At 37.9% G+C, this 27,976-nt stretch overlaps 3 protein-coding genes across 5 annotated transcripts in view; 1 reads left to right on the top strand and 2 right to left on the bottom strand.

The window, feature by feature from the left end:
* MED12L (mediator complex subunit 12L) overlaps nt 1-27,976 on the top strand; it is a 326,362-nt gene that overhangs the window by 100,517 nt on the left and 197,869 nt on the right. The window contains 4 exon segments of the mRNA XM_057499138.1: nt 1,497-1,628; nt 4,142-4,268; nt 6,267-6,481; nt 8,800-8,976. Of these exon segments, the coding sequence (XP_057355121.1) occupies nt 1,497-1,628; nt 4,142-4,268; nt 6,267-6,481; nt 8,800-8,976 (651 nt within the window).
* Nucleotides 11,886-20,693, bottom strand: GPR171 (G protein-coupled receptor 171). Its single transcript, XM_036896356.2, has 2 exons — nt 17,422-20,693; nt 11,886-13,619 (listed from the first exon to the last, which is right to left on the bottom strand). Exon 2 carries the CDS (start codon nt 13,576-13,578, stop codon nt 12,622-12,624), a length of 957 nt encoding a protein of 318 aa, XP_036752251.2. The 5' UTR covers nt 13,579-13,619; nt 17,422-20,693; the 3' UTR covers nt 11,886-12,621.
* Nucleotides 23,142-27,976, bottom strand: part of P2RY14 (purinergic receptor P2Y14) — a 52,640-nt gene continuing 47,805 nt past the window's right edge. For all 3 annotated transcript variants that reach the window (XM_036896354.2, XM_057499196.1, XM_036896355.2), the window contains one exon: nt 23,142-27,778. In XM_036896354.2, the coding sequence (XP_036752249.2) occupies nt 26,655-27,668 (1,014 nt within the window). In that variant the 5' untranslated portion in view covers nt 27,669-27,778 and the 3' untranslated portion in view covers nt 23,142-26,654. The remainder of the gene's footprint in view (nt 27,779-27,976) is intronic.

Consider the following 27,976-nt stretch of genomic DNA (forward strand, 5'->3'; position numbering starts at 1 on the left):
ATAAAAAAGTCTTTATAAATGTGGATATGATGCACCTTACTGACTAGATTAATTTATTAAAAACTGATGTGACAGTATTTTTAGGCTAACTCCTTTTGTCCTGTTTAGTATTCTAATCTAAGCCTGTGGTGCTTCACTGGAATAACTTACATTTTTACTTTTCTCTGGATGAGGTTGAATCCAAGCAGGAATTCCTCCTAGTTTGTTTTCTTTTTTAAATGTTAGCATTTCATCTTTATATATTATAATTGAATTATTTCTCTTGTTTTAAATTAAGAGTCCCAGAGATCCTTTTGAGATAATTGCCCAAGATAACATTTCTTTGTTTTGAGTCAACATGAGTTCAACCAAATTTAGAGTAGGATGAGATAAATCTTGGAATAAATCTTTTCATCATCTGAATTGTTTGCTAGTATTTAAAAACTGATTGGAGATTCTTATCCTGAGATTCTTGGAAGTCTTCTCAGAGTCCATAAAGCTTCTTAATATGCTAAATACGTGTGTGTGTGTATGTGTATGTATGTATATTCTTCCTGGGAGCGTGGTCATCGCTATCAGTCTTAATTGAGCTAAGGATTCTAAAAAGTCAAAATCTTTTCATATAGCATATAAATGCTGGTGTTGCGATTATCTAGTTCTTGGGGCGTAGTGTTTGTACAGTTGGGTGAATATATAAACCTGTTGTAGATGTTCCATTTGTTGGCATGAATCCTCTAAAAGGAAAGGCTGGATCGAATAGAAGGGTGATCTTGTGAATTCACCTCCTTGTACACACCCAGCCCCCCTGTTTTCTATTCTGGTGACTTTTCTTTGACCCTTCCATTCTCATTATGTGGCTCCTATTCCTAGGCCATGGCAAACACAGATGATCGTCAGGGCAGCAGTGCTGAGCTCTGCACAGACCCGGGCTGCTGGCCTTTGTTAACTGAATCTGCATTTAAGTTTTGTTCCTTTTTGATGCTTGGCTGACAGTTTTCATGTTTGTTGTTTCTAATGCAGTGGGTCTTTGATCAGCATTCAGGCCTCCCCTCGTTTGTTCCTGCTGGGGCCTTGGTGCACTGTTGACTTGATTATCTGGCTCGTTAGGACTGTACTGACTGGGGGCGGCGGGAGTCGGTAGTGAGGGAAGGGGCGCCCGAATCTGGTCTCTGCTCCTTGATTCGTGTTCAGTTTCCCCTTCTTTTGCTTTGAAACCGAGCTCTGGATTGGGCGAGGCTAGGCTATGATCCTGTGTAAGTGAAGTGCATACAAGGAGCTCCAGGTCTCTTGGAATTGTCATGGATTCAGCTGTTTTAAGTAAGCGATTTCCTTCCTCATGACTAAAGTTTTACTCTTCATACTTCAATTTAAAAAGATTTGGGAACACTTGCTAAAATGGCTGTAATAAAATGTAAGAAAAACAGCTTTAAAGTTTTAAATGTTCCGTTGCCCACCCCAACCCTCACTGGGTGAGTGTTTTGTCTGACTTAGCTGGTGCCATTTCTTTTGGTCATTAGGCGGCCCCCAACGATGAAGCTGTGGTGACACTGCTGTGTGAATGGGCTGTGAGCTGTAAACGGTCAGGCAAGCACAGGGCGATGGCTGTAGCAAAACTCTTGGAGAAGAGGCAAGCGGAAATTGAGGCAGAGGTAGGTTCAGTTTTTTTTCTACCTGTTGAATGCCAGCATTAAAAAAATACTCTTTTGAGGAGGGTTCTTTTTTCTTACTCTCAATATGCTAGTATTTTTTTTTTTTCTTCTGAAGGAAAAAGAGAGAATGTGTGAATTCACAAAAGTCTCCATAGTACAGTCCCTCTAAGTTGATGAGCCAATAACTTGTTTTCTGGGCTAGTTTAAAAATTGCATCTTTTAGAGTAGAACTTGAGCATCTATTTTGGGAACTAAATCTCCCTTTGTGAGGTTAAGCACACATACATATATATGCATATACATTTTGTGTTATACACACAGACATACACAAATATATATAGTATATACCAAGTTTTATGAATTTTAAAGCTGCATAATATTTTAGTGTATCTGGAAATACTTGGAGCCAGTTGTGGTGATGATACTACAGATAAAATTTGTACTAGTTTTGAGACTGTGGTCTGGCCCCAGAGAGAGCAATTAGAGCCACAGAAGTAGATAGTAAGGGGAAAAAACACCTAGCTTGGTAAACATTAGCTTCTGTTGAAGGGAAGTTTTTTAAGTGAGCCTTCTTTCTGCCTGTACGATTAGCAGGGCCGGCTCTGGAGACAGCGCTTGTGTGGTCTGACCACATCCCCAACTCTCCCTGAAGGACCGCAGGGCCTCCCACTCGTCTCCACCCTCCTCCACACAGCAGCGCAAGTGGTCTTTTCAAAATGGAAGCAGGTGTCCCTTGTTGAAACTGATGGCTCCTTCTCCCCCAGGTCACACCTGCAGCCACTTTGGCCTCCCTGCCCCTCTACGCACCAAGCTTGCTTTTATCCTGGGCCTTTGCTCTTGCTGTTCTTCCCAGGGGGCACACTGCTCCCCCGTCTTTACACAGCCGGTTTTTCTCTGCCATTTCTATTTAAGGAAGGGTCTTTTTCTAGCATTCCTACCTCAACATGTGTCACTCCTCAGGAAGATCTTCCAGCACTGCCCTCTCTATAGTTAATAGCACCTACCACTCACACTCTCTTTTTCATATTGCTATTGTACTTTCCTCATTGGCTTGTTTTCTAATGCCTGCCTACCCCGCTCAGAACATAAGCTCGACCATAGGGATCTTGCCTAGGCTGTTCAGTGTTGTGTCCTTGGCACTCAGAATGGTGTTCATTGCATAGTAGATGCTCAGAAAATGCTGCATGATGGGTGAACACTTAACTGGCTCTCTTGCTGGTAGTACACCTATTTCCTATGCAGCTGTTAAAAAATTGGAAGTATGTTTTCATAGACATCTCTCTCCTCCCTTTGGGAAAGCACTATTCACCAAATACAAAAGCTCACATAAAAATGAAAATCAGGGCTTGAAGATATTGATGTTAAGGTCTAAAACACATGGCCCATTTTGCAATGTACAAATTAAGAAATGTGTTTCATTGATTTTTTTCTATACATTTATGAATAGATTATTGTACAGTGAATTGAAATTATTAAACTCAGTAACGCGAATTGTGTTTCCTCCTCCTCCACCCCACCCCATATCACAGAATCCACATAGGCGTACACACACACACACACACACACACTCACTCTCACAATCGCTGTCAGAAGAGATTCATACACAGATTACTTTGTAATTTTAATGGGTATAAATGTATCCATATCTAAAAATTTATTCTCTTAGAGATGTTTAAGATGAATGCTTTCTCTGAAGCATCACCATTTAAAAAATTTGACCTTTGTGAAGAGAAGGTTGAAGAAATAATGTCTTAATGTAATAATTAATATCTTAATATTAAAGAAAGATAATGAAAATGGGATGGATCAAAGGGATATTAAAAAGAATAGAAAACAAGGTTCTAATTACTTCTAAACTACTTTTCTGGGCTTCCACTAAGTTCTGTCTTCAAGAATGCAGAAGTTAAACAGCTTCTCTAGATGAGTTTCCAGAACTGGGAGATTGCAGGAGATTCTGAGAGATCCGTGTGGTAAAGTGTGATGAGTGAAAACATCTTATTAGAGGAATTAGGTTAGCTTTCTCATTCAACACCACACTTCTCCAGACACACTTGTAAATACACCCACCTGGCAAAAAAAAAACGCAGAAGGAAACAAACTCAATAATGCCCAGATTTTTCTTAGAGGAACTACAGTTCAACAGTAGCTATTTAAAAATGAAGCCAACCTGAAATCATTTATAGCAGTTTTGCATAAGGATAATGAGTAGTTCATTGTATTATATGTATGTATTACATATATTCAATGCATGATCATACTATGCTGTGCAGTTAATAATTCACATGAATAATGTTTTTCATAGGTGTTCTTTGAAATTATTTGAATTGTTCATGAGTAGTTCCCCCCAACTTTTAGAAATTATATTTACCTCTGATGCATGGCCCTCAAGTACAGAAATCTCAACTTTGCATGTTTTTTTCTGAGAACTTAAATGTTTAAAAAACTAACAAATTCATGATGCATTGTGACTACAATTGTCCTTTATAATTGTGCTTGTTTATTTTTAATCTTAGAGATGTGGTGAATCAGAGGTCTTAGATGAGAAAGAGTCCATTTCTTCAGCTTCTCTTGCTGGATCTAGTTTGCCTGTTTTCCAGAATGTTCTGCTAAGATTTTTAGATACACAGGCTCCCTCATTGTGTAAGTAAAACTCTTTGTTTCTGGATCTTAAACAAAGGATTGACTCTTTTTGGGGTCTGATTCTTCTTTTTTTCCTTATTTGCATCTTATCAAAAGTTCTTGGCACTGAATAGAATGTGTATTATTTTACTGAGCAAAATTTCATATCATTTCAGTGCAAACATTTATGCAATTTTAAAATTAGGCAAGCTTCAAAGACCTAAAAATTTTCAGTTAAAAAAAGAAAGAGTCACCTCATTCCCTTATATTTGGTAGACTAGTTTTCCCTTTCTAGATCTTTGTTACCAAAATAGAAAAGCTAAGTTCCTGTGATGTTTCACTATATACTGTGATTAAAAATTTTCTCTTTTCAAACTGTTTTCTCCATTAATGATTTTCTAGCTCCTGATGTTTAAAGACATGGAAAAAAATCAAAAGTACACAAGCCAGGTCCTTGATACAGGAAATAATTTGTACAGATGGTTATCTGCCTGTCTACATCCTCTTGGATATTTATGTCTTTTCATGTTCTTTTTCTGTCTTTTATTCTCTTGTTTGGTTGGCAAGTTGAGTGTTTTGGGAATAAACCACCACCAGTGGGTTCTTACTTTGGGTGGATACTTAAAAAAATCATTTGTATGAGCTAAGTGGGCTTGATCTTATTCTGAGACTTTTCATATGACAAATCAGGGAAGGTCTTAGCATAGATAGTGATGAAACAACAGAAAAATGGCAAAAAGTGATAGAAAGGGGAGAAGTCCAATGTGGGGGGGAGGGGAAGGGAGAGGAGTAGGAGGTAAAGCAGCAAGAAACAGTCCTGCTGACGCGCCTGACAAACCCTCACTGTGGGTTGAGTGGCACCTGGGAGTGAGATCCTTTTAGTTACTTGGTGGCTGCTCTAGGCTAGAGGGAGAGCAAGAGCTGGAGCCAACTGGGGTTTGGAATATAGGCCTAGTAATGAAGCATGGAAAAGGGTGCAGAAAACTGAAAGGACCAGAAGAGATGCCCAGTAGAGAAAATACATACATTGTCAGGAATGGAAGTTAGCAGCTCTGACTTACCTGTGTCCTGGGACAGGTACACATTTGTCCTTTGCTTCCCTTATCTTGTCCCCATTCCTGTTCTCCCCTTGGGAAAACTTCCTCCTCTCTGCCTTTGCTTGTTCTGGATCCCAGAACAAGCTGTTCTGTCAGAGGAAGCTGTTCTGTTTCTCTGTGTAGAGTTTGGAGGTTGAGTGAGAGCAAACATGTAGGCTTAATCCTTGCGGAACTGAGTTTTGTGTTCCCTGGGTCCATCGGCTTGTCTCTGTTGCTGTCTGTGCATGCGATGGTATTGGGGATGAGCTTTGCAGGTGTAGTCTTACCATTTTTTAACCTTCTTTCAAAGGTACAAGTTTTACAGTGTAGTTACAATATTAAGTCTCACTGTGAGTTAAATAGATTGGCTACAAATTAAAAAAAAACTGCAGAGCTCCATCTTTGTGCCTTTTTTATTCCATTTTCCCTTTTTCTTTTCAGTAGATTCCACTGACTATATTTTTCAAATACCATTTGAATTGTGGTTCTGTTGTGAAGCCTCCTTTGAAAAAGTGTGCACACACACGCCACTCATACACCTCGAGGTATACAAGACAATTCTGAGTTCTTTTAGTAGTAAAAGCAGAGGGAAGGAGTCCAGCTCTGCTTTTTCTTTTTTCCTTACCTGAAGTTCTGTTTGTTTACAACATTACATAAATAGTTATTCATTTGCCAGGGACCATTGTCTTTAAACTTGAAATTGTGCTTAGCACACTGGATACTATATTTCAATTACAGTGGGACAGTCAAAACCTGCATGCCAGTTCTGCACAAAATGGTAGTGCCTCATAGTAAATTTTCCAATGAATCTTTTGTTTTGTAAATACATATATATATATATATATAGTAGTGAAATATTGCTAAGCCTTAGTAATTGGTTGCTTTTTTTTCTGCTGGGTCATTGCTGGAGACTGAATTCTTGATTGAATTTGTTTCTTTTTAGCGGATCCAAACAGTGAATGTGAAAAGGTAGAATTTGTGAATCTGGTGCTGCTGTTCTGTGAGTTCATCCGACATGATGTCTTCTCTCATGATGCATATATGTGCACTCTCATATCTCGAGGAGACTTGTCAGTCACTGCCTCGACACGGCCACGGTCGCCAGCAGGAGAAAATGCAGACGAACACTATCCAAAGGACCTTGATGGGAAGATGGAGGTATGGCCCTGGGAGTGGTGCCACACCCCCCAGAAATGGAGCTCTGCTGAGGAAACCATTGTCAGGAGGATTATTTGCTGTTTGAAGGGTGATAATCTTTCATTGTGTTCACTTGTTACAAAGCTCATTTATCTCTATTCCTCACTCACAAAAAACATTTTAACTGAAATTTATGTCTTCCAGAGTTGTCTTTTGGATACTCTAAAACTATTAATGGAAAAATTTCACAGTCCATAACATTTTTCACTGGATTGGAATTATATGCTTTCAGTTTTACATATTTCTAATCTCCAGTTTTCTTTTCCTATTGTGCCTCAAAATTGGACTTGTTTCAGTCCTAAAGTCTCAGCTGTTTTCATTCTAAGGAGCATCTTTGCCCCAATGTATCACTTATTACTTATATTACTCCTTTGTACATAATGGGAAATTCTGTTTTAGTCCTAAAACACATCTTGTTTTCCTATCAGTTAATTAAAAAGTTAATCTCTATTTGTCAAATGTTGCAGAATTATCCTTTTGAACAAATTATTTTATACTATGAGTATGAATTTATAATTTTCTGCCAATTTCTGATATTTTGGACATTGTTCCAGATACTTAGGGAAATTTTCAAGAGAGAAAACATGAAGGTGGTGATGGGAAACAGTAGAAAGTGGTGAGAGAGTGTGACAGTTCCTTGAAAATAAGGGCTCATACTGTTCTTGTGAGAGTTTAAGCATGTTCTATTATGCTGTTTTTAAAACAGTGGCCATACTTGTAATTTAAAAACCTGATATAGAATTGCCCATGCAGATTCATACTTCGTACTCAAGATTTGGTGACCAAATGGTGCAGGATTTTTAAACTTATTTAATATAAATACTTTTGTTTCTAAATTTGTGCACAGTAGAAGATATGAAGGACAAAAACTAAAGTGATGTTACCTGTTTGTGCTTTTTCCATGTTTCTGTTTTTTCTTTTCTCTTCTTGGATATCAAGGTTTCTTACATCTTAGATATGCTCTTAGATTTTTTCTTACAAAGAAAAGTTGGTGAGCATGTGATAGGAATTGCCCAGAGAGGGAAATTTTGGCCAGTTTTTTTTTTAATCAGAAAGTTGCTATGCTCCTCCCTTAAAATATTCTGGAATTAACCCTTCCTCATCATGAGGACAAACACTGTGACTTTTCAAAGCAATACATGTCTTAAAACTTCCTTTTCTTTTTTTGGGAAAAAAAGATACTAAGGGGATAAAAGACATAGGATAGTTAAAATGTCACTGTCATGTTTTGGCTTCCATTTCTTAATGAACTACAAAATTTACAGTGTGACTTTCTTTCTCTGGCAATAACCAGGAACAAAATATTATGGCACATACGGGCATTGACTCAGGAACTACTAATATTTTTGATGAAGTAGACAAGAGTGACTTTAAAACTGACTTTGGTTCGGAATTTCCAGTAGGTTCAACCTTTGAATTCTTATTATTAACCCTTCCTACCCACCCCTACCCCAGCTCATCTCCATCTTTCTGCTCTTTGCCCTATGTATTAGAATGACTTGTGTACTCATGATGTAAATGTGATCTTACCCTATTCCACCGTGGAGCACAGCTAATCAGCTGGTGCAATTGTCTTATTTCACTTCATCCTCAGTTTTGGCTATTTTGCCACATTTGTAAATCATAACACTCCTATCCTCCTAGTCGACTGTCTGTGATCCTTGTTCATTTTGACATCATCTTCTCTCAGGAATATATGAATGTAGTTTCATCATGACAGTCCATGTTGATTTGCTGTGTTATGTGTTCAGCTTCTAAATAATAGCTTTCCTGGCTGTGGGCTTGCACATTCTTTTATTTTCTGTCAGTGTGATTATAGTGTTTTTCCTCATGGATCTCAGTGTGTAACTTTTTATAAAAAAATAAAAAACAGTGTTTGGGGTATAGACTAAAAACCTTTGTCAGTTACTCATTAGTTTTATTAGTTAATTATTTCTGTGTATGTGTTTTTGAAGGAAATGTAGCCCCATGAGGGAAACATGTGCCCATGAGTCTGATTTTTGTCTCTGGTCCTCCGGCAAACACAGTTTCACACATTTCTTGTGTGTGTGTGGCTGTCATTTTCTCATCTTCCAAATGAGGGTTGATGATGAGAGATTATCAATGATCTGAATGTGAGGGTTGGAAATTAACACAATTTATTTACATATTTTGCTCAGGGGTTAAATGAGGAAAAGATACTATGCGCATGTCTTGTGTGTTGGGAGTTCTGGTGCGGAGCACAGTGTTGGTTTTGTTCTTTCATTTACAATCTCCAACATTTGTTTTACATGACTCAGATTTTTTCTCCCATGACTGGAGAATCCTGTGAGAATGCCAACCCTGCTTTGCTTAGAAGACTGTCGATTAATGGTGAGAAGTTGCTGAAGAGAGAAAAACCGAGGGAGTTAATTTTTCCATCTAATTATGACCTCCTGCGACACCTGCAATATGCAACCCACTTCCCCATACCTCTGGTGAGTCACTGCTTCACTCTGTTGACACCCTGCTGGTGTCATTATAGGACCACTGATTATTCAGTTACCTGCCTGGGTAATACCTAGGACAGCAGGTAAGTTCACACTTGTTGGCTTCTTTTGTTAAAATTCTGTTCACGTAGCTTAGGACCCGATGTAGATCAAATTTGTGATGTGATGCTGCCAGCTGGTGAGATTCAACAGAATTTTCTGTATTAGCATCCTTTTATGAAGGGCATTTGAGTCGCTGTTAATGATGTGCGAATATGCTTTGCTACTTTAGTTTGAAACTTATTTACTGAGTAGCTTTTATATGCACTGTATTCTGGGTAGGTACTTTTGGCATTATACAGATGAATAAGCATTTTGAGGCAGAGGAAAAATGAGTAAGGTAGGAGGGAGACAAATGTCTATAAAATGATGGACACTAAAATAAGTATAATAATTGAGTAAAAATCCAGGAGCCCACTGGAAGGTGAATCATTTGACATTACTGGGTCTCTTCTGCTCCCAATAAACATTGGAGGTGAGAGAGCATCTGATTGAGAAGTTGGTTAAGGTTTCTTAGAAGAAGTTGTATATGAGATGGACTTTTTTGACTGTTGAATTTAAGAGCCAGATAGCACTGGGGAAATACTTGCCAGGAAATTTAGTGCTTGAGTCATAATAAGTGATGTGTTCTGTTCTAAAGGGAAACAAGTAGTGTTTTGATATTAGAAATAAAAATTGGGCCCAAATCTGTATGAGTGTATGTGTATGTGTTTTGTTGTTTAACTCCTTAGGTTCACTGTTTTTTTACCCCTGGAATTAAAAGTATAATTTCAGTGAGTCTTTTTTTTTTATACTGAAGACTATTAGTATTAGTAGTTTAACAAAAATGAAATTGTGAGGTATATATGTTATTTCATAGATATTTTTGAGGAGTTTTGATCTGTAACCTGTATATTTTCTTAAGTTGGTTTAGTTTTTTGGTTATTTTGGAACATCCTCTTAAATGACTTTCAAAATTACTATGCTCATGTTTTTTTAAATTACAATTAAGAGCCCTTTTGTGGTTTTAATTTTTCTATATCTAGGGCTGTGTCAAAAGTTGCCTAAATTCTTTCTTGCTATCCCTGGCTGAATATATCAACATTTTTTAGTTGTTACCTGTTGGTGTCACTCATTTGCAATGTAATGGAATAATTTCATAGTTTATTTAGGGCAACAGAAAGAGCAGTCTGATATTTTAGAGATATAGTGTGAAGTATTGATAGGTGGACTATCATGATGCCTGGGATTTGTTTTAAAATAGAGTCAAAAAGGGGTTTGGGGATATTACAGTCTGGAGTTTATTTAGCAATAACATACGAATGTTAATTTCCTAGTTTTGACAAATGTTTGTGATTGGTTGAGGGTTATGTGCTTCTGTCCTGGGTAAACAGAGATTTGCAGGTCTCCCTCTTCCTTGTGTCTGCGTGTCAGAGCAGGGCACTCAGAGCATGGGCTTCATTATTCTGCTGTTCACGTGATCCTTGGCTACACAGTTATTTCCATCATTTAGCATTTTAAAAACTGTCTGCTTCCATAGAGGAAAGAGCATGAATGATTTCCAATGATTCAGTCTCATGATAAATTATGCCATAATTCAACTGTAATGCAATCATAAGAGAACTAGGAGATCGGTGTAGGATACCAGTTTTTCCTAGCCTTCCATCACCAGTTGCCCTAAATCCCCCTTTATTGTGAGAGGGATTCAGTGTTGGCCATCAATAGGGGAAATTAAAGTATGTGCTAATATAACATTGACTTTAGGAATACTGTAGAGAGCCTGATTCTCTTCCTTAATGAAGGGGAAAATTTGAATAATCGATCATACATGAGAGAATATAAAAATATGATTAAAAAAAATTTTTTTTCCCCTGTCTGTCTTGAAGATGTGGTCCTAGTGAGTGAAGGCCAAGGAAAGAGGACTAGAGGGGACTTGACTAAAAGATTCATAAAAATAGTTTTTATATGTTCTTATATGAATAATGTTTGGTCTGCCTATCAGTAAAAACACATTCTTAGACTACCAACAAGCACAGGTTCTAGTGTGTAGGCATTCTCCAACCTGTGGCACAGGTAAGTCATTTATACCTGATATGTGGCAGGTAAGTGACGCTGATGGGGGTTCCTGTTGTTACCACTGGCTGGCTAGGATTTGTCCAGCTCTTACTGTGTTATAACTGCAGGAGGCACTTTGGTGTGTTTTCTCACTTTTTATTCTCTTCAAACTCATAATATGTATTTGTGAAATTGTAGACAGGGGTTTTCTTGGGTTTAAGCTTCAGAAAATAAGATAGGAAGGTGACAAATGTCTAAAAATGACAAGCACTAAATGAGTAAAAGTAATGAGTAATAATGAGTAAAAGCTTGTTTTCCTCAATGTAGAGCTAAAAATGAGTTTGGAATCAAACTTGTTTTGTTAGCTTCCAGGAACACTGTTTTTTAATCATTGTAGCCAATGCAAATGTATTACCAGTTGTTTTAATATGGGCTTTACTATTGAAATGGAAAAAGAGACCCAAACCACAGTCTCATGTATGCTTATCTAAACTTGCCAATCTTCTTTTCCTTAAATAAGTCTTTGATTTAATACCATCTATTGAATCTTTTCCATATTACTGGCAGTAGAAAGAATTTGGTCAAAGCATTGGACCCTGAAAGCTGGAGTCATCCATGCTCTAAACTGCTGGCCCCACATGGGTCCAGCCTTATCTTCAGGATCTGAGCAGCACCATCAGCCCAGCACTGCTGCATTCCTAACAAGGCCGTGCTATGTGGAGGCAGGATGCCTATTTTAAGACTATTTGACTGGGCTCTTTTTCTGTACCTTTAGTATGAGTTTCTAGTTCAGCAACAGTTTTAGCAGTTAGTATAATTTAACAATGCCCTTAAAAATGTTATAGGGTCTATTTCATAGTTCTACAAAATAAAAGTAAGAAATCACTGTATTTGTCATTACTGACAGCAAAAAATCTTTTATTTATAACGTTTATAGGGAGGATGTAAGTATATATAGTACATTAAAAATTGTCCATGTATAAACAAGCGTTTTTAGAAGTAAAACTTTAGTTACGTTATTTGGTTTAAGTTTTTAGTTTTAGTTTAGTTATGTTGGCAAACAATCAGATGTTAAAAATTGGAGTAGTGAGCTAAAAGCTCATCATCTTTGAAGTGATGGATTAAAAACCAGGCACAGGTAGTTTCTTGTAAAAATTGGCTGGCCTTTTTTTTTTTTTAAAGCTCATCTAAGTGACTGTTGCTGAAAGGCTTTCTTTCTGGCAACTTACACAGACATTATTTTGCATATTTCTCTCAAGAAGTCAGTACAATGCACTGAAATGAATACCTCTTGAGTCCATGTCAGAGAACTTCTTTGGATTTCAAAGGTATTGCAGTGTTTTGCATTGGTTCAACAAGTCTTTCTTTGCTGCATTTGGGTTAAGGAATATCAATAACTACAAGCCTACTTGTAGTTTGTATTTACTGAGTATCTCAGAAAACCAGGTCACACTTGGTAGCTGGCTGTATTTTTGCTCACTGAGGCTTTTTCCTCTCCCAGTAGTTTTCAACTTACTGTCCAGTAAGGCAAGAAGTGATAGCATGAAAAAATCTGATGTTTTATGCATTGTTTTCGCAAGTTGATTTTTCTTGTACGTTGGTCTCCCTATGGGAAACAAAAGTCTCAGTGACCTTTAAGCGGAATGCTTTTGAGAGATGATAGTACAGGATGGGATCGAAACACAGGTTCGAGACAGCCAGGAGCAGCGTGGCCTCTTTGGCTTTGAAGAGTGAAATCCTGGTTGGGCAGTCAGTTATGACCTCCGTCTGGCTGAGGGTGTATGGGATTCGGACAATGTGATAAGGAACAAAACATACGATGTAGCCTGTAGTCACTAAAAGTATGTTGATGAGAGCTCTTTTCACATTTGGATAATTTTCATTATCTTTGTTTCTGTAAAGCTGTTGAATTACAAGGCAGTTAGATATTAAAATGATGGCTGAGAAATTTAAAAATATAGCTACACATATGAAATTTGTCAGCAAATGCCAATTTCTTCCCAACTCTTTTTTGAATTCCATGCAACCCACACTTGGCTCTTCCTTCACATCTTTGATAGGAATCACCATGTTTGGCACCATTATAAGAAGGACCATTAGCCACACGACAGTTGATAACATTTTGGCAAATCCGGGTTCTTGTATTCGATAAATTTTGTAGCTGTATGTCAACTGAAGACAGCGATCAATGCTGACAAATGCCAAGAAGATAATTGATAGGTACATATTAATGTAGATGAGGCAGGCTGTTACTTGGCAGTGGAATATCCTCAGCTTCCAGGGGGCCACGCCCAAGTCCACAACAATTTTCACTGGTAATGCCAGAGTGAGCAGGAAGTCAGCTGTAAGCAAATTAATTAAGTATATGCTCACACACCTGTGATTTGTGTTTTTCTGCATGAAAGCCCAGGCTGCAAAACAGCTTCCAATAATTCCAACAAGGAAAACTAAATAAAAAAAGTAAGTGAATGGCTCCAGATCTCTGTAAACTGGGCAGAAGACAGAACTGTTTGTCATCTTGATGGAAAGTAAGGACAACTGTCAAAAATTCAAAGAATCTATCAAAACAAAACAAGAAAAAGAGAGGAGGTGGGTCAGTAATTAAAATTAGAAACCAACTTCTTTAAAAACATTTGCACTCACACTACTACAGTCGTAGTCTTTCTGATTCTTAGAATTTTGTTGGTGACCTTACTAGATTGTGTGGACTGGTGGGACTGTCTTAGATCATGAGGAAGCCTGGGTTTTCCAGGGTCTGATTTTGTGATTTTGGGAAATCCCACATAGGCTGCTTCTGGAAGGATATTTGTGACAACCTTTTGCATTCTGATAGATCTTTTTCTAACCAGAAGAGTTGGAAGTTAGTTGGCAGAGGAGACTCATCAACTACAGTTCTGAGAACTGGAGAGAGGAATCAGGAAATGGTTTGGTTGTGGCTCAGCCTGAAGAGGTTTCAATGAGGCTTCTTGGATTTCTCACTGATTGATAGAACTCCTTATGCTGGAGGAACATAGGCTAAGGGAGGAGGTAAGAAGTGACAAAAAATTATACTAAAATTGAAAAGATGTTACTTAAAAATAGCCCTTTATCGAGTAACCCAGTAGAATATTTTCAGTCAAAATTTTGTTTCTTTTTTCTTGTTAGTGGAAAGAATTGAACAGTTAGAGTCTGGCCTCGATTTGATGTTTCTTACTTCCCTTTTCCTTGTTCCAGTTTCCTAATCCTATAGACCTGTGATGCCCAGTGTGGTCGGCTGTAGCTACATGTGACTTGAGCATTTGAAATGTGGCCAGTCCAAATTGACATGTGCTGTAAATGCAAAATACACACTGGGTTTTAAAGATTCAGTTCAAAATATTATAAAATGTAGTACTAGTAAAATTGTACTGATAGTACCGTTAGTAAAATACTTCATTTTTTACATTGAGCACATATTGAAATGACATTTTTGGTATATTAGGTTGAATATGTTATTAAGATTAATTTCTCCTGTTTCTTTTTGCTTTTTTAAATGCAGCTACTAGATGACGTGCCTTTGTGGTTTGCATCATATTTCTGTTGGACAGTGCTCGTATAGATCTATCCATGCCTGATTTTGAAAAATTTGACCACGAATGTATTCTAAAGGCTTCTAGAATAAGGATGTATAATCCATCATTGGTTATAAAATTATCAAAAAAAAGTTCTGTTAGTACCAAAACCTCATAACACTGGATTTTTTTTTTTCCCTTTCACAGTGGGTTTTGAGTCAGTCAGGCCCAGAAGAATAAGACATACCCTTAGAGCCATTGTAATCAACAGTGATGATGACAGACTGTTGTTTTGTTCCCTCCAAGCCAGGAACATTGGGTGGTTTATAAATGCAAGTTAAGCGAATTGGACCTCACTCACTCCCTTTGACCTGGGCCAGTCAGATCCACATTGTTAGGGACGCAGGTGCTTCTCCACATGCTGCTGCTCACTGTGCACCTTCCTCATGCTTAGTAAACCCCTTTCATTTGTTTTGATGACCAGATTTGGTTTTATTCTGTTTTAGCAGGAAAAAACTGACACACAGCTTTTAAAAAATAGCAAACAGTAGTATAGTGGCTAAGAAGGCTAAATAAATCCACTTTCTAGACTCTCTGCCTTCTCTTTAACCTCCCTTTCAAAACAAAAACACCCCAAAACCTCTAAAGCTTTTCTGAATCTTAGTTCTCCTAATTACTGAATGGTCTCGTGTGCATCTTGTGTCCATCTTGGGATGAAACAGTTGGCAAGCAGATTGATAAGGCAGATATACATAAAACTTTCTAAATTAAGGTGTTATTTAAAGGACTCATGTCTTTCTCCATCCTTACCTGAGACAGTACTTTAAAGACCATGAATGATGTCATTGTACACTAAACTCTGTGAAAATAATTAATCACTTACTTTGTGTCTGGCACTGTGCTAAGTCCTTTACATGTATTTATTAACGTTTCATCATTCCCACAATGTAGGTGGTGTTATCCCTGTTTTACCGCTGAGAAAACTGAGGTACAGTGAGGTGAAGTAGCACCCACGGTGGTAGAGCTGGTGAATCACAGAGCCAGGATTCTAACCCAAGCAGTCAGATCTCAGAAGCTATGTTCAAAACCACTCTAAAACTGTCCCGATAATAATACTGGTAATAATGATGATGGTGATGATGATGATTATTAGAGCAGCCAACTTTTACTAAGTGCTTACTATGTAGCAGGAATTTATGCTAAGCAATTTTCATATAAAAGGGCAAGAAGAAAATATTCATTCTTATTTTTTCTCCCTAAATATTAATAAAAGAAGCTTAGGTTTCTTATTTTGATGCTTCATTTTACAATATGTATATTTAAAAGCCAAGTTCTGTCCTTTCATTCCAAACCGCCTTTCAGAGTTGCCATGACCCAGTCCCTCCTGCCGTCTTCACTGTCTTCACCCGCCTCTCCAGGTGGGTGGGGTCTCTTCTGTGAACTCTTGTGTGAATGAACTGCTTCTTCCTGCCTTTGTGATTTGGGTTGTGATAAAATTTTAGGTCATAGAACTTTTAAGGACAGAGGAAACCTTTATTGATAGCATCTAGCTAATCCCAGATCAGTTGGGGAAACTGTGGTCTGGCATGTAGGGGTTCTCTGGGTTCACAGCTTCTTAGAGCAGACTAGGATCTGACCTTTTTGGGCATTTTCTAGACTCTCTGCCTTTATCCTTCTTATGCTCACATCCTGTCTATCCTAAATACCTGGAGTAAATCTACTCCACTGACTTTCTTATGACAGATTTATGATAGTAACTATATATGTACCTTGGCATCCTGAAAGTCATTTTCTTCTGTGGGTCAAAAGCTAATGTTGGTGTAACTTACTCCTTGTCCCCCACTTTTGCTCATTGTTCCTTTACAAGGTTCTAGGATTTTGGCTTATGCTCTTGTATTCCAAATGTTACATAATACTAGTAATATAATAATATGTTTCTTTCAGTGCCCCTATTGCTCATACAATTAAACAATAGTCTCCTTTTATATATAAATATATGGTAAAGAGAAGGATTAGAGAATGATTTGTTTTGACCAATTAGTATTCTCTGTAACTAGAACTGACCAGGTGTACCACCAATAGGGTAATTTACTTAAAAATGATTAGAGTGTAACTATTTATTTGATAATGTTTGAGAATCATGTAGTGCCCAGCATTTGCAAGGCAGTCTATGTTGCATGGAAATAAACGTCATGAACCTTAGTCTAGATTACAGTGAAAAACACATCTTTCCATTTAAAATTTTTTATTATGTTGAGTAGAGGTTAAATTATGGTGTAATAATATTCTGTGTTCTCTATCACAAATTTGAAAACCAAATGCTTGATAAACATTTTGTCAACCAATTATTATTAGCCTGTGGAAATTGGACGTATCCAAAGGTACTCCAGCAAAATCAAGAAAATATTTCAAGTGTCCTTTGCTTAGAAAATAATTAGATTTTTTATGGAAATCACAATAGAATTTTCTTGAAATTACCTATTATAAGTTTATAGGGGAAGGTAATTTTAAGACCTTTTGTCCTTATCAGGAGACCTATAATATGACCTTTATCCATCCAGTTATAAAATTGAGTTACTGAATAGTTACACTCCACTATAAGTAAGAATTCAGTTTCATGTGAATTAAGCTTTTTGAGAGAGATGAATGGGGTCATCAGATAAAAGAAAATTATAGTGTTCACCGTGAGCACCTATTTAGAGTTAATAATTGGTGCCCTTACACAGCAACCTTATTACATGTTGACATTTCCAACTTAACATGTTTTAAACACTCATAATTATAGATTTCCCTTCCATGGCAAGAAGTTTGAATATTTGAAAAGACATACCTGGGGGTATATTCTCTGAGCCTCAGTAGGCTGGGTCTCACTCCTGGGTCTTCAGAGGAAGCACGAGCTGTTTGCTTAGACACAGCAACCGCTCCATTGCAGGGCTGTTGGCTGTACTAAACATTTCCTTTTCTTTTTGTGTGGTTTTAAAATGTTGCATATTGACGTAGATGGAACTGTGGTTTGGAGATAGTTTTAACTGTATGAAAGTCTCCTAAAGAGGTTCTTTTCAGTTTTGTGTATGTGTTCTGAAGCAATTCAGATTTGTCTGATCTTTTAGAGGAAAGAGTTGTATTTGTCCACGCTTTTTAAAAAGCACCCTAGATGTTTCGCATCATATGAGTTTAAAGAGCATCAGTTTTTGTGCCCCAAAAGAGGTTATGAGTTGAAGATACTAGCTGTTGAAGGACAATCTCTCTAGTATACATATTGATAGTCATCAGCCTTTCAAAGTTATAATTTAAAAAATTGTTGCAGTTTGGATCCTGCCTGAGACAGCCTTTAAAATAAACAAAGGTGTGATTTAACATAGTCTGGTAAGGTATATGTATTATTTATCTTTTTTTCTCTTTAGCTCATTTAGAAGAAGCTGGACATATAAATAGATGGGGGAAATCATGATGCAGAGGGATAATTACTGGTAATATTTTTGGTTATATACATTTAAATTTTTTTCTAGGTGTATGTAACATCTACTTAAAAATATATTGTGTTTGCTATTTTATAGTCTGTAATTTTCATTCAAGAATGTATTGGGTCTGTTTCTCTAGGCTGTGAGAATTTATAGCTTAATGAATGAGCATTTGTCAATTTGACCCAAACAACTTAATAAATTGAAACAGGTATTTAATAACTAATAGATTGTATGTAAAGGGACCCTCCAGTGTGCATTTAAATTGTTTGGGTAAATGTTCATTCTGCCTGTGGGCACTGCAAATGTTTATTGATTACCTGAATGGAGCCTAGCATAGTGAGGGATGTATGAAAACGTCACTGTCTTATCCATATCCTTAGATGGCTTTGTCAGGCTCTTTTTCTTGAGTAAGGTGGCTTTTCTGCAAGAGAATATGAACTCATGTCCCAAGCATATTTTTGGGAGTTCTAAGTCAGCTGGTCCAAGGTTGGTTTATAAGTGCAAAACCATTGCCCGGTCAGTTAGGGTCGGATTTCTTCTGTTGCCTTGTTGACCAGCTGGGCGCTTTGGTTTCATCTCTTTTTTTCTTACCGATTCTTAGTTTTCCAGGTAAAAAAAAAAAAGTCAGAGGAAACCTCACCAGAACATAAAATGAATCCCTTTTGGTATTTACTTTTAAAGAGAAAAATCTCTCAAAACACTAAATGAGAAATGTCAAGCTAGAGGGAATTCAGGGAGTCTAAGGGAACTTTTGAAAAAAAAAAAAATGACGTAAGGAAGCTTATGATGATAGTGACCATTTGAGATATTCTGGTGTTCTCCAAATTCATGTGGTTGTTGTTATTATTATTTTGCAAAATAAGACTTTACATATATTCACTTATGAACTAGAGGGGGGGAAAACCCAAATATTTCTCAAACTTTGTGTTTGATTTTGGTGAAGAACTAATGTTAACTTTCATTATAATAGTGTTAGGAAATGATCTTTTAAGATTTATGTTCACTGTTGGCTAGGACTCACTGAAACACACACTCCAGAAAAGACATACTTGTAGACAGTCAAGGAAATGAGCGTTGCAATCAGGGCTTACATTCACTGGGTAGTGGAGAGGGTGAGATAGAATTTGGTGGGATGGAGTTGGCTGCCAACTGAATGGTGAATGGTTTTAACACAGAATGCAGGAAAAGTAAAAAGTTTTTGGTAAAAATTTCTTTTTTTAGGTAGACATTTATCTGTTTATCCCCTGTTCATTTTGAGGTTATAGACAGAATTAAGTACATTTAACTGTTCTTAAATAGCCACTTTTTTGTCTAGATTGCCAAATATGAAAGAGCTAAAATTCTCAGTGTTCTCTTTGCTTTTTGGAGTGGTGAAAAACCAGTCTTGTAATAGTGATGAATCCACATTCTTGCTTCTGAGAATGACCTTGAGGCAGCTTGGCATTTTGAGGAAGCTTATTCACAGTGGGAATATGCCATAATGGGCTATTGTCCCTGTTTTTGTTTTTTGTTTTTAACATGAGTTCCATTTGAATTTCTGTAAGTCACTTCTTTCTGTTTCATTAAGGATGAAAGTTTTTTACAGTGAATTTTGTTAGTGTTCTAGGAAATTGCATGTCATCACTAACCAGTATTTCAGAAACCCAAGTGGGAAGAAGTGAGATGAAGCTGTATTTCCCTTACCTTGGTCATGGCAACACCTTTTAAAGAAATTACATATTGGTTACTTTAATAGGTATTTTGTATGCAAAATCAAAATTTAAACTAAATTGCCCCATTGATTGAGAAAGAAAACCTTTTGTAGTCAATTCTATCTACAAAAATCATGCTTTCAATTTTTTTTAACACAAATACCAAACAACAGTATTTCAATAGAAGTGTCATTTTTAATGTTTAACCGTCTTAAACTTTGCTTTTTAAACAGTATGGTAACCCTTTGGAACTAATGAGGAGGGGAAAATAAATGTTAGGGTAGGTAGCTGTTGGCATAGCCAGACACAGGTCTGAGAATTTATTTTCTTTGAAGAAATCTATGAGATGTTGGAGAGTCCTCTCTTTACAGATGGGGAAAGTAAGTCCTTGCCTAAAGCTGCATAGTTAGACTCCCATGTTTCAGCACTTAATTATTATTTTTCTTAAAATGAAAGTGTTGGATGGAAACTGATTTTAAAGGAAGTGAGCAGGTCAGTCCATGTCCTGTCCCCCTGGCCAAGTAGCATTCAAAAGCATTTAAATTTGAGCACCACTGGGCAGTTTTAACTCTTCTTATGGAATTTGTAACTCAGGATGCTCTCAGCTCAAAATAGTTTGCATCCGGAAGCTCTTTACAATCTTTGTGCAGGGGCTGTTGCTGGGTTAAGGAATGCTGGTGATGAAAACATTTCCCCAGCAGTTTGTGTGGCTTCTGCTCAGCCTTCTCTCTGGAGCCACTGTGCTTTAGGTTCATGTTTTGAAAGTTTTTTTAATAGCACATAATCCCCTTTCCCACCAGGATTAGTCCAAAGACTCTTTTTCCTGATTCTGACTGAGATTGGCAGCTTTAAACCTTAGAGTGATGGACGTGATTAGACAAAAGTAGTTTTAAAATGAGGTGTAGACGTAGTGCTTCCCAGATGTTGATGGTTCTGCATCATGTAAACTTGGCCTCAGTTTTCCCTTTTTAATGAAACAGTGAAAATGTAGAAATGCTTTGAAGGCACAGGTATTTTGCACTCTTGGAATGTGAACTAGGTTCTAAGAGGCTGAATGTGTTCCCGTGTCATCCCCCTTGGCTATCTTTAGGTATTCTGTCTTCTTATGGACTGTACAGTGTCATTGTGTCCATGTATAGTCCATTTTACTTCTCAGTTATGAGGTCTTTGCCATTTGATTCATAGCTATAAAATAATTAATGGGGAAATTCCCTAAGAAAGAACTTTTAAAGGTTATCTTTTTTTCTTTTTAATCACTAGTTCGTGGGTCTTTTTTTTCCACTCAAGTGGCCACGGTCCATTTCTTAGGAAGTTGTGAGAACACATTCTCAAAGCACAGAACACATTTTATGAACTGTGTTGTGATTTTCCCGGAGAAGGTTTCTTTGGAGAAATTCTCCCTTTCCCTGACCTTGTGAATTTTGTTTTTTGATCAGGTAGTACAGAAAAATTCTAACAATAAATATTGGTGCCCTGCTGGCTGCCTCCTTAGCTCCCATCCTCAAGAATCTTTCTGTTGCTTTTAGAAGGGTGCAGTGTAGAAGGGGTGACAAGGAATACGCAGAACCTGCAGTGAGTCAGACTTGCTACCCCCAGCTGTTAGAACCTGTGGGATCCAGGGAGTGCATTTGTTTGGCGGGGCTGGGATGAGGAGACTCTTCCGAGGAGTGGGCGATGGTGGCATGTTTGGAGGACCACAGAGAGATGGGAGGTGGAGAGTGTGTTTGGAGCCCTCAGGCAGTCTGGGTGCTTAGAGTAGCTGAGCAGGATCTGTGTGAGGAAAAGGCTGAGACCAAATCTAGGATCAGTCTGGTCAGTCTTTGATGTTTTAATAAGTAACAGTGGAGAGCTCAGCAGTGTTACATGAGGAGAGGAGCTGTCAGTTCGTCAGTACTCTGCACGCCTGCAGGCCTTGGAGCTTGTTGGGTTAGGAGAGAAAGTGGAAGACAAGAAAGTAGTTAGGGAATGATTGCTGTTGTTTTGGTGAGAGGCTGTGGAGATCTGAAATTGGATGGGAAGAACCACTGCAGAGGTGAAATCACTGTGCTGTCTCTGGGGGAGCCCTGCATCTGTGGGGCTGGGAGGGGCCGGCCGGCTTCTGTCCAGGGAAGGGCAGTCTCAGCAGAACACTAGGTCTGGCAGGGAGAAAGGGGGTTTGGGTATTGCCTCACTATGTTTTCAGTGCTACCTTATTATTTGATACAGCATAAATTGCTGTTTATTTTATTCCTTTTCATTTACATACTAATATTCCTCAGTGCTTCAGCAGTCATAACTAGGACATTGTGAGTATGATTTTGTGAGCACTTAAGGAGCTCTTATTTTTAATAACATTGATGGAAATACTGGTTTTCCTATTAAAAAATAGCAATTTCCCTTTTATTCACCTAACTACTTTCATAATATCAATGAGATTAAAAAAATACACTTGATCATGACATTGCAACTTTTTTTTTAATAGTGGCATGTTTTTCTTAACTAGAAGGTGATTTTAATGTGGAGTTGAAACTGGATTTTAATTTACAAATAAAATGAGGACCAACTTCTCGTTTTCAGTCAGTAAGATCCTGGAGAGCTGGTATTCCTTAGGAAAGCTAGTGGTTTAAAGTAGAACATAAGTAATTAACATCTTGGGAGAAGGTGTACGTGAAATGTTGAGAATTTTTTTGGTTAGAAAAAGGATTATCAAGAGATTATGTTAAGTAATATAAAGCATTTTATGGAGGCAAAAAGACCAGCCTTTTGGTGTTCTTTTATATCAGGAGATGAAATTGTAGGAAAATCAGCCCTGTGCACTGTGGCAGGAGGGTTAGCAGGTCACTAGTGACTTGGGATTTGTGTGGGAAGGGTAAGATTACGAGTAGCACCGGGCTTCCAGACATACTGATACCACGTGGGTTAGAGCTGGTGACACCTGGAGACTGGGAGTAGAACAACAAGTTGACGCTGGGCCCAAAGTCCTGCATTGCAGGTCCTCAAAGCACTGATGACAGTGTTTGGAAAGTGGCATGAGGTGGACTCGGGAGGAGATGTTAACTATGACCATGAGAGAAGTCTTAGAATTATACAATGGGCACCTTCAAAAAGTAACAAGTAGCCTTATAAGCTTTATCAGAGAATACTTTTCATATATTGTGTTGTTGAGGTTGTTGTTGAGATGGTTAGATGTTTGATGGATGTTGTTGAGGTGCTGTTTTTATAATGCCCCAATTCCATGCTGATACCCCAACTTCTGTTGGAGGTGGGGGAGATGGGAATAGAGTAGCTTCTCATATGTCCTGTCAACTCTAAAGCTGCTTGGAGAGCACTTGGGCAGCAGGGAACATTTTCCAGGGCCTCTGCAGATAAAGCTATAGTGCAGGTCCTCAAGTGCTCAACATGCTCAGTGTGGCTTATAAAATCAGGCGTATGTGGTGGCAAAGAAGGCAATGTAAACATGGTTGTAAGAAAATAGGGAAAACTGAGGATGATAATGAGCTAAGAACTTATGCCTCATCAAGAGGCCAGTAGGCCTTTAACTCCAGCCAGTTGTTTCCCCGTGTTGCCAAGAGATGTAAAGTCACAAAAGTTTTAATTGCTGGGGCAGCAATAAAAAGAAAACACATCTGTGGAGAGAATATGATACGTCAACAGCTGCTCTGTAACATGTGGAGTGCAGAAGTCTAGTAGAAAGGTATTCAAGAGGGGCTCTTGATGATGACTAATAACTCCATTAATAGGAGTCCTCATTTTAATTGAATCATGGTTCCGTTTTGATGCATAATGATTCAACTACTTATACAAAAATACTCTAAGGTGTTTTTATAAAGGAAACATTTGAGATAAAAGGAATCAAGAAACACAGAGATCATAATCATTAAAAAAATTACACATGAAACCTGCCCACTGAGATGTTTGAATTTTTCAAGGCTTTTTTATAAAATGTTATCATCATTGTTGCTTATTTATAGGTTATCTCCACAACCTCCCTATTTCCCAATAGTAAAAGCAAAACTTCTCTTGGGAAATTCTTTTCCCCCACTCTTGACCACATACTATAATGGAGCTCACTCTGTCCCCAAAATCAGGGTGAGGCCATAAATGACAGTCAACATGTTTCTTATTCCCTGGCCACACATTGGGGTGGAACATGACCCAGAATGACCCAGTGAGAGCAAGCTCTAGATATCTGGAGAAATTCTCTGGTGGACAGGCTGTGGAGATGTAAAGTCTACAAGTGCATTTCATTTCACTACCACAGTAGAAGAGCCTACAGCTTCCTGTGAGTTGAAACTAACACCATGGAAGGTGGCTGGAGACATGGTACAAATCTAGCCCTGGTTACATCAGCTGAGGCCCTGCATTAGTCTGTAACTAAAGCCATACCCACAACTTTGGACATTCAGGTTTGTTAGCCAATAAATCTTGTTCATTGCATAAGACCAGTTTCAGTTGTATTTTTTTTACAAATGAGAAGATCTTGATACATTAGCTTCACCTAAAAGATTAATTCATAAAATCTAGAAAACACCCTTGCACTGTTTTGCTTCTACTTTATGATGTTAGAAATGTATATGCTATTAGTGTTCTCTGTCTTTAAAACCCTACTGCTGCAACCTGTATCTTTTAACTCTGAAGAAAAAGAGAAAAAAGAGTATCTTTATTAATACAGAAAATATCTGTAATATCAAAAGATAATGTCATACAAATGAAAACATATCTTCCCCCGAAAAAGACTTGGAGTTTCCTTTTGGGCAAAAAGGACTGTGGAGGAACCAGTGCTGCCGTGGTCTTCAACAGTAAAGTCACTGTGACCTTTTGCTCACCTGTTCTCTGCACCATACCATTGACATGTGCATTACCATTTCATGACAGGACATCCCCCATAAAGAACCACTGTAAAAAAACATAGCTTTCCTTTCCCATATGCCACTTTAAAAAATATTCTAAACATTTCATAGCATTGCTTGTACAAAATGATTAAATGTTGTATTACTTAACTTGTAGCAAATACTTATTTACAAGCTTTATTTAAAACTAGCTACAGAAAAGAAACAAATTATTCTGGAAAATAATTGAAAAAAAGTCACTGATGATCTCAGAAGTATTTCTGGGTTATTAATCCATTGTTCCATTGCTCAACAGCTTTATTTTTTGTTGTAGCCCTGGACCTTAAAATTCTCATGTGCAATAACTTGTTACCCAACTCTTGCTTAGTACCCTACCTGCATTGCATACTGTTTCCTGAAAGATTTTACCTCTCTCATTTCTGATATGCTTTAGCACAACAGTTACAATTAACAAAAGACACAGAAGCTGTGTGCTGCTTATCTTTTTTACTTACATTGTCTCCCATGGCCCAGAAGGGGTCATGGAAGACACCAGTGTTCAGTAACTTGTCCTGGCCAATGGAAATTGTGAAGAATAAACACAGCCAGTTTATTTTGCAGATTTATTTAGCCAAACACATAAAGAAAGCTTAGTTTTGCCCAGCATGTTTATCACAGGTTGCTGGTTTTGCTCTTCCTGAGAGTTGGGATAGGGAGCTTTTACAAGGGTAGAAAGTAGACAGAGTGTGAAAACCTCCCCAGCTCTTTCTTAATTTAAGGTGCTTTTCTGAATTTTCTACCTAAAATCTGATGAGGTCCTAGAGCATATGAAAAATTTTGAAAACTCTGTGGCAAATAGAATTTCTGAATTCTCCATATAACTGTCTTCCTTCCATTAGCATGAGTAACTGATCATATTAAAGAAACCACTCATGTCTTCACTATGAGGAAATCTGGTAATGTTTTTTCATATCTTGATTATTAAGAAAAAAACATTAAAAAATAATTCCTTTATTCATACATATATAAGAAAGCATGACATATATATAAACTTACAAACCTGTTTAAGAACATTTGAAAGATGGCCTGAATGTCTTGTAGCCAGTTAATCACTGAGAAAAAATTTAGTTTTGATGAATCTTGAGCCAGCAACCATGTCCCATATCTGTGAATATTCTATTTTTTCAGAAAATGTGATATGTACATTTTCATTTTATGTGTAATTTCTTGTAAATTTTAGATTTTCTTATCAATCCTGTTGTTTTCTAAACTGCTTTCCCCACCTCTGGAGACTAATGTGTATTGCCAGCATGGAGGAATGTGTGTATGTGTGTGTCTTTTTCCCAGTCACCCTATTGTTTGGTTCCCATTGGACAGGGAGAAGTTGTTGGCAACACATGCCAGTATCTAGCTCCCTTCAGTAGGGGCCACTTAAAAATATCGACACTAGAACCTCAGGCTCATTAAGTGGCTTAACAAATCTTCATATAACACATTCTGAAATATATCTTGTATTAGCCTTAAAATGGTGTCAGAAGAAAATACGATTTTTATTGCAAAATTCATATCTGCTTTTCTTTGAAATGACATGAGATTAATCAGCAGATTTCTTGAGTGATTTGTGTGTGTGTGTGTGTGTCTGCTTATCCTATTTTTTCAAATCTGAGAAAAAGTGACTGTTCTACTACAAACAAACCTGTTTCTTTATCAAACTGTCTGCTTTTAAGTTGGTCTTTAATGACCCTGTTGAGAAAAAAAATCATGTAACTTACTTCTTGTGTTTAGAGAAGGAAGACACCCCTGTTAATTGTCTTGATAGCTTCCTATTTTATTTGCTATTTAAAGTTCTACATTAACTGACCAGACTCATGATTATAAATGTAAACCTTCTGTTTTGGTGGAATAAAATTGAACAATGTATGTCTTATTTTTTCTTAGATGTTGAAAAACAACATGGGAACATATTTCAGTTTTATTATTGTACTAAATTAGTAATGCCTAGCGATGATACTTATTATTATGGACCTGTTTTTTATTTATTATTATGTACTTGAAGATTATAATATGTATACACAGACTTTATTTGAAAGAAGTAGGAATTCAGAAAGTATCTGTGCTTTCTTGCATTGCATTTCCCCTTTTGACTTTGGAACTTTCTGAATCATGCTGGGCTTTTAATGGAACGTGCAATTTCTTACATAAGATTTCTCTGAATGGCTGGCATAGAAAGAAATAAATAATAGGGTCCAGGCATACGTTGGCAGCTGAGAGTAGCAGAGTGAATTCTTTTGCATAAAACAAGGTTTCTTTTGACTGGCAGTTGTAGTGAGGTCCCAACTGGCTATGCGTGTAGGGGATTCTGGTGACGTGGTAAGGTACAAAACAGACAATGAAGACGAACATGATGCTAAATATATTGCGGCTAGATTTCTTCTTGACTGAAATGGAATTCTTTCTGGACCTAAGATGGGACTTGAAGATTTTCTTTGTGATAGCAGTGTAGAACATTATTAACAAAAGAAACACAACCCAGAAGATACCCACGAAGATGTAGTTTGATACTTTGTGCCACTTCCGTCCCAGTTCGTTTTTAAGATCCATACATTGTATCCGCATCCCCTTCCCAGCACTCTGGTTGGTCAGGATGATATTGGGCAGAGCGAGGAGGAGCATGAACACCCACACCACCATCGAAAGGAGTTTGCTGTACGTCACTGACTGAATGAAGGAAGTCAGAAGAGGCCTCACGATTTTATAGTACCTGTCAAAGCTGATGAGCCCAAAGAACATGATGCTGACGTACATGTTGACGTAGAAGAGCACGGCAGAGACCCGGCACACGAACACCCTCAGCTGCCAGGGGCCCAGGCCCGAGTCGCCCAGAATCTTGAAAGGAAAAGTCAGGCTCATCAGGAAGTCAGCAGCAACAATGCTCTTGAGATAGACGATGAAACTCTTGGAGCTGGGCACGTAAAAGAATATCCATCCCGACACCCCGTTGAGCAGGATCCCGGCGATGAAGACCAGGAAGTACAGCACGGGAACGATTCGCTGAGTTATGAGGGTGTTCTGGAAGCAGGGCTCCGCCGGGGTCGCCGTGGTGGTGGCGTTCATCGCGAGGCTTCCGGAGGCAGTGCCTGCAGCGCAGCGGGCGGCGGCCACTCAGCTCGGGAAGCCTCCGCGTAATGCACGCAGGTCCGTGAATATCGTCAGCCCACCATGTCCTGAAAATGGGGTATTTATCAGTTTCGCTATGAATCAGTCAAGCACTCCTTCCTCCCTGTCTTTCTTCCTTTCGAAAGGGGAAGAGCAGATGACAGGAAAGAAAAACAGAAGCAAGGCAGTCTGAGAGTTGTAGTAATAATGGAGACAAGCGTTTTCCCTAAAATGATGAGTTTCCTTTAAAATCCAAAGTTCTAGGA

Source organism: Manis pentadactyla, chromosome 1 (genome assembly GCF_030020395.1).
Source record: "Manis pentadactyla isolate mManPen7 chromosome 1, mManPen7.hap1, whole genome shotgun sequence".
In the NCBI taxonomy this organism is placed as follows: domain Eukaryota; kingdom Metazoa; phylum Chordata; class Mammalia; order Pholidota; family Manidae; genus Manis; species Manis pentadactyla.